This window comes from Eutrigla gurnardus (assembly GCF_963514095.1).
Source record: "Eutrigla gurnardus genome assembly, chromosome: 11".
Lineage (NCBI taxonomy): Eukaryota > Metazoa > Chordata > Actinopteri > Perciformes > Triglidae > Eutrigla > Eutrigla gurnardus.
The window spans coordinates 22,204,805-22,216,049 of record NC_139925.1 but is presented as its reverse complement, the minus strand read 5'-3'; the positions used below and the strand labels follow the sequence as shown (position 1 = coordinate 22,216,049).

General features: G+C 41.9%; 2 protein-coding genes across 7 annotated transcripts in view; both read left to right on the top strand.

Annotated features, from left to right (window-relative positions):
- Nucleotides 1-377: 377 nt before the first annotated feature.
- thumpd2 (THUMP domain containing 2) lies at nt 378-8,665 on the top strand. Its single transcript, XM_084021031.1, has 11 exons — nt 378-587; nt 1,723-1,861; nt 2,072-2,584; nt 2,725-2,855; nt 2,996-3,073; nt 3,229-3,281; nt 3,812-3,899; nt 5,771-5,842; nt 6,237-6,351; nt 7,448-7,568; nt 8,129-8,665. The coding sequence occupies exons 1-11, from the start codon at nt 474-476 to the stop codon at nt 8,430-8,432; spliced, it is 1,728 nt and encodes a 575-aa protein (XP_083877157.1). The 5' UTR covers nt 378-473; the 3' UTR covers nt 8,433-8,665.
- A 915-nt stretch (nt 8,666-9,580) lies between these two features.
- LOC311020649 (mitogen-activated protein kinase kinase kinase kinase 3-like) overlaps nt 9,581-11,245 on the top strand; it is a gene marked incomplete at its 3' end in the record, with an annotated part of 49,655 nt that continues 47,990 nt past the window's right edge. For all 6 annotated transcript variants that reach the window (XM_084020829.1, XM_084020827.1, XM_084020826.1 and 3 more), the window contains exon 1: nt 9,581-9,804. In XM_084020829.1, the coding sequence (XP_083876955.1) occupies nt 9,706-9,804 (99 nt within the window). In that variant the 5' untranslated portion in view covers nt 9,581-9,705. The remainder of the gene's footprint in view (nt 9,805-11,245) is intronic.

Genomic DNA, 11,245 nt, shown 5'->3' with positions numbered 1-11,245 from the left:
ATGCACTGATAAGAACTTCCACTTCAATTCACGTATTAAAATGAATTACATAATGAAGGCTTGTTGTTGAATCAACACACCATTATTACAAAAAAATGTATAATATTGTCTCACACGTTATTAATATCCACGCTGTGGCGCATGTTCGGATTACTATATAAATCTTTATTATGGACTCAGATGGTCCACTCACATCCAACATACACACACACATATGACACATTAAAATACATACTATGTTGACTGTTGTCTGTAAATCCATGTTTCTCTGACACAGTGACAAAACTCCATGGAGGGCTTTCACTGTGTAAGAGAGACCCCTGCTGGCCAATACTACTCACTGCAATCTCGAAACGAAGTTCCGTTTCCGGTGTAAACAAACCAACATGGCGGCTTTCGGAGTCAAGTAGGAGGCACGGCGGACTTCTACCGGCAGATATGAGCGTTTGTTGACAGCAAACACGTTGTACAGCATGATGGGTGAACCGGGACGTGACGGGAGGTCGGCTCGCTACTATTGCACCGCCGGTAACGGGATGGAGCCGTTCTTAATCGACGAGGTGAAGCGGAAGCTGGCAGCTGAAGAGGTGGGTGTTTGCTTTGTCATGAACGTCGCGAGTGAAGAGGGAAAATAACGGATGTTCAAACCTCCGGTTTCCGTGGGATACGTTAGTTTCAGAGAACTTGTTAGACAGAAGAGTGAACGACGACTTTGTGTTTAAAGCCATTTGAAATATGTTGTCAGACGTCAGCCTAAGTCCAGATAAAAGTATATTTAATCAAGCAACAGTTAAACGTTTGAGGTTCTTGTACTTTATTTGCTTCCACTACACTCCTACTCCAGTGCTTTAGTTTCTTGTTGCGTTTCTAATTGTAATAAAGAAATACATTATTATTAATGTATAAGACTATTGGTCCTCCCTGAATACAATACAGCGGGTACCCAGCTGTACATACAGGTACCTAATAGCCCCACTTACAAGCTGCAATATCCCTCCTCCATATTTAATGCTCATTAAATACAAGAGATAAGATACAATATAACGTTATTAATGTTGAAGGGAAAGTAATATAGCCAGAAAACAATAATAGAGTAACAATATACCGGTACATATGCCAGTAAGATACATTTAGTAGAATAAGTCAACTAAAACAGAAGATAGCTTTGGCAATGATATTGAAAAAGTAATGAAACACTTTTATTTTGCACATGATTGAAAATGATGTTGAAGTGTAATATTGTACGATGTTGAAAAAAGTAATATTGCATGTGATTATATTAATATTATTGCTGTTCTGCACTTATGAAAAGAAAATTATGCAAGTCAAAATAAATTACACTCCAAGGCAAAACATAGTGCAGAAGTTCTAAAGTATGTCAAATAAAATAATATATAGGCCTGTTTCTGATTGACGGGTGCAGTAATTGCAAAATGAACTGAATGTAACAGATATGTAGTAAATAGATTTACTGCACTTTATTGCTACTTTTGATTAAAGTAAAATATCCAAGTTTATGTCAGTGTTTTGATATTCCAGCACAAAATGAATATGAGATTATATGAGCTGAAATGCAGCTTTAATCAAAATGAGTTCTCAATTTTAGTAACAGTTAATCTATGGAATTATTTAATTAACAAGAATTATTTAATCAAATGGGGGTGAATTAGTGGCCTTTCTTGAACCGCTGTCCTGCTCTTTGTCGTTGCTGTGTGTGTGCAGGTGTGTCAGATACCAGGGAAAGTGTTGTTCAGCTCCTCCGCAGGGATCAGCAGAGTCAGTGAGCTCAAGGCTGCAGAGAGACTCTTCCTCTTGCTGAAACACGACTCACCCGTACGGCTGCCTGCTCACATCAACCACGGTAGCGGCCTGAAACATTAAATACAATAATATGGAAATACCTTGGCAGTTATTTTGATTTATTTCAGTCATGGGACATTTAGATGCTCAAACCACCTTGGATGACCTGTTTTACAATTTTAATTAAATTGGCATCAAGTTAATGATCCTTCCACATCACTAATGAAAAAATGAAATGCCTCATTACCGTTTTTCTCTCTAATGTTCATAGCAAAAGCCGCCTCTGTGCTGCAGTCCAGAGTGTTGGGTGACAGCAATCAGTGGGCCGGTGCTGCAGTGACGTGGAGCCGCCTGCAGGGGGAGCTGGCGGACAGATGGACGACGGTCACCCCTGCAAACCATGCTCCTGGTGTGACAGGGAAGAGGGAGGGAGGGGGAGGGAGTGAAGAGGCCAAGGGAGAGACGGTTCAAAGGGGGGTGAAGAGGAGCAGACCAGCTCAGACACTGGAGAAAAGGAGAAAGAGGGATGATGAAGAAAAGGAGTGTAGTGGCGACAAGGACGCAGAGAAATGGACGACGTCTGAGAGAGAGAGAAAGAGACTGTGTGAAGAAGATGATGAAGAGGGGAGGAGGGCGGTTATGGAGGTTAGCAGCTGCAGACAAAATGGAAAAGAAGGAATATTAGAACCAGATTTGTTTGGCAGAGGATCGGTTTGTGTCCATGCAACACCAGACCACTATGTGGAGAGAGGGGGCGGGGCGGGAGACTTTCCTGTGGAACATGGTAATAAGATGAATTCTTTCTTTTTTTTCACTTTTAACTCAACAGTTGTCATTAATAGTTTGCAGCTTTTCATTTCTGTTTCTGATTTAGTTGATTTGCTGCTTTCCTTTCTGCTCCGTTGTGTTTGTTCCATAATAAAGTGAAGCCTGGTGGAGGAACAGATGAGACACAACTGCAACCCAGCAGGACCAAACCAGATCCTTCTCCTCCAATCTCTTTCAGGATCAGCTGCAAGTGTACCGGATCTCTGTGCCGATACTTCAGCACTCAGGTAGTAGAAGATAAAACGCACATAAAGTGTGAAGAATAATGTCTCTGGCAGGTGTTATAGATTGATAATCAGGAAAACACAAATAAGAGCATGTTGTGTTCAGAGGAATAGCGTGTGTTTGCGTGTTGTATCTAATATAGGAGGTGAGCAAAGTGATTGGAGCAGGTCTGAGCAGACTGTTGGGCTGGAAGGTTGACCTGAAGAATCCACAGCTGGAGGTAGGTTGTTCAAACAAATGTGTTAATTTGTGCCTCGACAATTAAAAATCCAACGTTCTGCTTCTCTATATTTTAAGTAAGTACTTCCTCTTTGCTGTGCAGAGACTCTTGACTTTAAACTGTGACATCATTAGCTGCTTGTTGTGTTTCTGCAGGTAAACGTCAATCTGAGTGACGACCACTGCCTGCTAGGATTCCCACTCACCAGGTGATTGATAGAAACTCTTTTTCTACATTTAACACTTATTATAAATGAGTGAAGACTATATAGAAAGCCAGTCTGGAGTAACAATAAACTTTCTCAGCGTTTCTAAATGTGCTTTCTCTACTGCACATTTAGCTTTTCATCATTTTTATTTGTTGCTGTAGATATAATATATTTATTCATATTTTCATGTTTAGGTACAGTAAAGGAAGTTACAAATCCAATATGAAGGATCCTCCTTGTTTTCGAATGGATGTTAAAATCAAGTAAACAGATCCTGATGAGATCTTATCATGTGATCACTAACGTTATTATTCAATGCTTAATTCTCTCAAGATTGATGTTGAATTTGATAAAAGTATATTATTTTTTATGATGTTATTGGAGATGGTGAGGTGGATCTTGTTCACCATAAAACACACTGCAGGAACCCATTATGACAACCCAATATGTTGGATTTAGACTTATGCATATTTCACGTTGCAGCTTTAATTCATGTGATAAGTTCTGGGCCTCGTGTCTCTTTCCATCAGGTTACCTCTGGCTAACCGGAGCTACATTAGGACCACAGGACTGAGGTCTACGGTAGCCTGGGCTATGGCCTCGCTGGCTCAGATACAGGTACCAACACACACTGGCTCCCGGTGCCTGCAGCTCTAGACTTTATTTATAGTTGGTACATTTATCAGGGGACAGTCATGAGCAAGTCATAGAATTTGAAAATGGCAATTTCCAGGCCTGGAGATGTTTTAGGGAAAAAAAAATGAAACCCAGAAGGTTTTTTGGAAAAGTCATGGAAATGTGCTTCACAAATACTTGCAGGATTAAATGTGGATAATTTAGGATCAACTGAAAAAATTATATTCTCATCCATGTGGGGTAACGTCATGTTCATGTTTCCAGCTGCCCGGCAACAACCTCACCAAACCAAAATCTCACTAGATATCATTCTTACCTTTAAAATGTGTTTTTAGGACTAGAGACCAAAATGAATTTGTTAGCTTACTGCATAGATTCCTCCTACTTTGTAGGATATTAATTACTGCTAATGTTATATTATATACATTTAGGGCTGCACGGTGGTGTAGTGGGTTACACTGTCGCCTCACAGCGAGAGGGTCCCGGGTTTGATTCCTGGGTTGGGTTCGGGTTCCTTCTGTGTGGAGTTTGCATGTTCTCCCCGTGTAAGCGTGGGTTCTCTCCGGGTTCTCCGGCTTCCTCCCACAGTCCAAAGACATGCAGGATGGACCTGTCTGTCTCTACATGTCTCCCTGTGATAGACTGGTTACCTGTCTGTCTCTACATGTCTCCCTGTGATAGACTGGTTACCTGTCTGTCTCTACATGTCTCCCTGTGATAGACTGGTTACCTGTCTGTCTCTACATGTCAGCCCTGTGATAGACTGGTTACCTGTCTGTCTCTACATGTCTCCCTGTGATAGACTGGTTACCTGTCTGTCTCTACATGTCAGCCCTGTAATAGACTGGTTACCTGTCTGTCTCTACATGTCAGCCCTGTGATAGACTGGTTACCTGTCTGTCTCTACATGTCAGCCCTGTGATAGACTGGTTACCTGTCTGTCTCTACATGTCGGCCCTGTGATAGACTGGTTACCTGTCTGTCTCTACATGTCGGCCCTATGATAGACTGGTTACCTGTCTGTCTCTACATGTCTCCCTGTGATAGACTGGTTACCTGTCTGTCTCTACATGTCGGCCCTGTGATAGACTGGTTACCTGTCTGTCTCTACATGTCAGCCCTGTAATAGACTGGTTACCTGTCTGTCTCTACATGTCAGCCCTGTGATAGACTGGTTACCTGTCTGTCTCTACATGTCAGCCCTGTGATAGACTGGTTACCTGTCTGTCTCTACATGTCAGCCCTGTGATAGACTGGTTACCTGTCTGTCTCTACATGTCGGCCCTGTGATAGACTGGTTACCTGTCTGTCTCTACATGTCTCCCTGTGATAGACTGGTTACCTGTCTGTCTCTACATGTCAGCCCTGTGATAGACTGGTTACCTGTCTGTCTCTACATGTCGGCCCTGTGATAGACTGGTTACCAGTCCAGTGTCAGCTGGGTTTGGCTCCAGCCCACCCGTGACCCTGAATACAGGATAAGTGATGACACAGGTCAGCGTTTCAGATCATGTTCCCCGACACCCATAGCTTGTCATTAATTTCAGTTGAAATATAATTTGGTGAATTTTGACATGGAAGTCTATCCTTCAGAGAATATATGGTTATGCAAATTTGCCTCAAAGTCACAAAAATGTATCACTATTAACCCTGATATATGACTTCTAAAAACGACTTTATGATATGAAACCAGAGGACATTATTAAATGTGCCTTATGTCTCTGTTGTAGATATCTTCTGCCATTTAGAGTTGTTGCTGTGCAGGTTTTGACTCTATTAAATGTGACGACTGAGCCTTCAAGCTGCCCCCCACGTTCCAGCTGTTAGCCTGATTGATATCTCCTGTTTCCCAGCCGGGCTTCTGTGTGGTGGACCCAATGTGTGGAGTAGGAACCATCTTAATAGAAGCATCACAGGAACACAAGGTGCGTTGCTCCTCCTGTATATCTGTTAAGTGGAGGAACTTTTTCGGGATCGGACCATCATTTCACTTCTATGTAACAAACAAACGTGGAACACATGGCTGTACATTTATACAGTCGTTGTTTGATTCACATGAATCAACGTTAAAAGTAAGAAGAACATATTGGTCAGATATGCACTGATGCAATCTTTTGGTATTCTTCATGATTTAATCATTTTACTATGGATTGCTTTTAACTTGACAAATTATCTCTGGTCTGAATGTAAACCTTTTTGATTAAAAAAATAAATATTTCAATGTAGTGTGTACGTTTTATGAGTAATAGTTTTTGCTCTTAATAAATATAAAGTGTGACCCTCCTCCTCCAATCTGCTCTATGGCCCTCAATGCTTCAGGCTGTCTGTTTCCTGGGTGTGGACATCGATGATGGACAGCTGCAGAAGGCCAATGAAAACGTCGAGTTTGCAGAGCTGGGAAACAGGATGCACCTGCTGAAAGCTTCTTCCATGAGTAAGAAACCTGCACAAAAGGATCACTGGAATCATGTTCAATGTTTGTCCTTAAACCTTTTTAGATTTCTGTCACTAAGCTAATGTTGTTATGGGACGATATGAACATTTCATGTCACGGTTATCAATAATAATGACAATATCATCATCGCGATAATCATCAAAATGTGCTTAAACTCTTAAATGGAGTCAAGATACTGGAGTCACTTTACTTCACAGATAAGAATTCTATCTATGTTTTTTAAGTGAATGTCCTTTTTAGAGAAAAAAAAAATCAAATCTTAAATGAAATGATAATAAATCATAAGGTCTTGCTGCCTAAATAAGAAATGCATAAATATTAAAAATGTATCCTGTATTTTTTTTAAATCAGGCTCTATTTTTAGATTTTTTATACCTCTTTCAAGTCATTTGTGATGATATTCAGGATTATCCCAATAACGGAAATTCACCATGTGATCCGTGATGAGATCCTATGTCATCCCATCCTTATTCATATCCAGGGAGGCCTGCAGACGGCGCCTCAGTCAAATCAGTTTCTGGGTAGGAGTCGTACAGTAAAGCTGTGTATACCATAGTAAATGATCAAAAGGTCAAAGGCCAGAACTACAGCATTATGACAATAGATGCTAACAATAACCCTGCATCTTTTAAATTATTGATCCCACAAACAAACAGACATGTTACATTCCCATTTCTCTGATCGTCATATGTAAACCATGTTCAGGACTTTTATTAAACCTGCCATGTGTTTTCACTATTTCACACATAACTTAACAATATGAAATAAAGGTAAATTTAAAAACATACTGAATAAGAGGACATTTTGGAAAACATAAACATAAAGATAGCTGAAACTACACTTTGGAAGCACGGTCAGCAGTGTGTGTCAATGTGCCACATGGTGTCATTAACCTCTTAGACAAACTGAATCCTAAAGGATGCGTCTTACTTCATCCATAGCTAGCTTTTATAAATGGCTTTTATTACGTTGTGTGGATCCAGAGCTGCGTGTTTTGGATGGGAATCAGCGAGCGAACCCTGCTGTCATGTATTAATTGACCTCTTGGCTGACCTCTCCTCCTCTGTGTGTGCAGGGCTGCCTGTGCCCAGCGCAAGTGTTGATGCTGTAGTCTGTGACCTGCCATTTGGCAGGAAGTTTGACACCAAGACAAACATGGCTGCCAACCTGCCACTCATCGTCAGTGAGATGGAGAGGTTTGTGTCTCTTTTCCTTCTTTTAGAATCATTCAGAGGATCAGAAAATGGGGTTTTCTTTTGTGTGAACTCAGAGACGATGAGTCAAGTTGCATATCTGAATAGATCCCAGACTGTATTAAATGTAGATCATTTTACATTTTGTCCTGATATTTATTTATATATTATTTTTGACTTACCTTTTGATTTTTTTACACAAAAATATTTTCTGTCCAAAAAAATTGGAAGGAAGACATATAACTGTGATTAATTTACTTAAAGTTACAGTGCGTATTAATATACATTTCTATATATGTGCTACTGTAACTGCAGTGTAATGACAGCTACAATAGACACATGAACTACATTAACAATGCAGTTACACTGATGATGGATGTCATAAGAGCCTGGTGGTTTACTGACTGTACTGGTTCGAGGGTTATACTGTTTGAGAAGCATGTGCACAGCTTCTCAAACAGTGACACAAATGTGACAGGATCAAAGCATTGAATTACAGTGTTGTTCTCAGTAGTCGGACAGTTTCTGATATGGTGGAAATTCCTCCATGTCTGTGTGTCTAGAGTCCTCCGTACTGGTGGGACCCTGGTCCTCCTTCTGAGTCCTCAGTTATCCTGTCTCCTGAAAAAACTTGTGGCACAGAAAGACACTGGACCGCCATCGAACCAGGAAACGAAGCCTCAAACTGGGACACAAGACCGCCCATCTCCTTCTCTGCCTTCCACAAAGCAAGACACCGGACCTCAGTCTGGGCTACAACACAGTCTGCCTGCCCCTCTACGCTGCCTGAAGCACCAGGCGACTCATAGAGTCAGCTTGGGTGCAATAGATGGACTCATCCATAAATATGTCAAGATCGACACTTGAAGTTCCATTTCAAAGTACTTTCTTACTTTACTTGTCGTGAAAAACAAGTAGTTACGTTGAAATGCCACACTTATAGTGGGGACTTTAACGTCTCTCACACATCCAGTGTCTGGGAAGATTGGTACTGGATCAAGGAAGCATGAACAGAATTAAAACAAGATAGAGCAAGACGCCGAGGCTCCAGGCTCTTCCTCAGACTTCAAAAAATAAAAAGAAATACGTGTTGTTCTTGATTTGTGCTTTAAAAGGATTTTTCTGTGTTAAATGGTTATTGGACCTGCATTTATGTAGCGCTTTTCCAGTTTTCCGACCATTCAAAGCACTTTACACTGCATGCCAACATTCACACATTCACACACACATTCATATGCTGATGGCAGAGGCCGCCACACAAGGTGCTACCGGCTCATCTGGATCTAATCTAAGACTCAAGGACACTTCGACATGTGGACTGGAGGAGCCGGGTATCTGAGTGTTATTCTGCTATTTATATTTCCATGAAAACCAATCCAGTTCGTCGGTGCAACTGTGCAGCTCACGGTGTGATTTTAATGGTTTTTGGAGCTCTGGCACACAGTAGAATAAGCAATAGCAGGCTGTTGCTACACAGACAACGTTTTTTGGTGTCAGCTCATTGTCACTCTCACTCTCTCGTCCTGTAAGGGGACTAGAATACCAACTGTAAAGTTTTCTGTCAGGGGACTTTGGTTCTGCCTATAACACGGCGCCCATCAACCGATTCACTACAATGTTGCCATCTGCTGCTGTTTAGCCCTGCTTAGCCCAGTTTTCTATGAGGGGGCCAGACAAGGCCATGCAGGGCTTAGTGTTTTCATTCATTCCCTCATTAGATGTAAACTTACTGTATTTATGCTGCCTGTGCAGATTATAAAACGACTCCATGGTATGGCTCCAACAGGGCTGGAGTAAAATCAATATGCGTTTAACCAGGTGTACTTTTCTGCACAATGATGTATTTGTATTTTTGTATCTGTATATTTACAGTTTACTCTATTGTTATCAAGCCCCCTTTCCCTTGAAACCAATCGTAATCTTACATTCAGCTGCTCCATCTCCCTGCTCAGTCCCCACGGAGAGGGTACGCCATAATGTCCATTGCGCATGCTCAATGCGCAGTGGAAGCCATGTTGGAGCTACAGGAGATTCGGGCTGGGATTTTCTGACGCCGTATGTTTTTCTTAAAATATCTGTTTCCATACATTGTTGAGGGTTCGTCAAACGTGCGCGATCGGCGCCGTAACCGGCCGTGGAAATGATGAACTCCAGTGTCGACCTGTCCCGGCGGAATCCGCAGGAGGATTTCGAGCTGATCCAGCGGATAGGAAGCGGCACATACGGAGATGTGTACAAGGTAAACTGCAGTGACGGTAGCAGCCACGGAGATCCATTATCGGACAGGCGGTGGATAGACAGGCACAGCTTGCCTTCGTAGCCCTCCAGTGTTGTCATAACAGCAGAAAACAAACCATGTAGCCATCGCTAGCTTGTTTCTGAAACCTCATTCCCCGTCGATGTGTACTGAAGCAATATTTGATCTGCTACTCGTGCACCCCGATTCCGTTGTCGGACACATAACGTTAGCCGGGGTGGTGTTTTATTGTGACTTATTGTCTTGGCCTTTCCCCCAGACGATTTGCCGACGTTATGGTCATTCGGGTTAACGTTCAATAAATGCTAATTGCTAGCTACAATGCTCAGTTACTGAGAAATCATAAACAACGACGAATAATGCTAACGTTTAATGTAGCTCAACCTCCAGTCGGAGCTAGGTTAACGTTAAATCTGTCGAGCAGAAATCATATTCACGTTACACTCCGGTGTTGGTCGTCACAGATAATAAACGTATGCTACGGAGACGCGTGTTTACGCCATAAACCCTGGTAATACTCTAAATATTGCGGTGTTGCCGTTAATATTAAACGACGTGTCCGAGAAAACACGTTAGCTAGCCACTAGCTGTCCGAGAACGGGCGCAGCTAGCTTACCTGATAGCACCAAGAAACTAACCAGGCTTTTCGCTGTTTTCGTGGGAACATTGTGACAAAATGACAAGAGGCGGTTGATTTGTCACTCATGCGGGAACACAAGCTGAAGCTGAGACAACACGGGTTCACCATATATAATAATGTTGACAGAGCTTTGGTGAATAAGTTGAAACTGTCTCCGTTTTGCCCTGATAGAGACTGACAGCTGCCTGGGAATCCAGTCTGGCTAAATCGCTCAGGGCTGAGCAAGCTACAACAACAACCGTGATTTCAACACCTCGTTTTGTTGTTATTCACGTTATAACACCACAGTCATCGTTATTACGGAACTGGGAGGTTAATTCCTATGTAGCCTGACTGATTTATGCCGTGTTGTAGTTACTCTACACTTTACCAAGGCCCTGTGCTGGCAGCAGCCTGCATCCCCTGGAGAAGGCAGTTCCTGAAGTACAACCCAACCAGTCACACTCATATTGGGGATCACCACGCGTGTTATATGCTACACAGTATAGCAGCATTCCTAATCGTACAACACAGTTTAGTAGAAAGCATCAAACACAGAATGCAGCGTTTATAATATCACTGCATGGATGTGCAGGATAGTTTTCCACAGCTGAGCACCATAGAGTAACTAAAGATTCCAGTGTCGATACCATATCCACACCATATCTGATTTAAAAAAATACCATAAACTATGATAAGTTAATGATTGTTGATGGGATTGAAGACATTATGTTACATGTTTCTGACTGGTTGATTTGCACACTTACTCTTACTTACTTACTCAAATAGCATATCAGTCAGGTT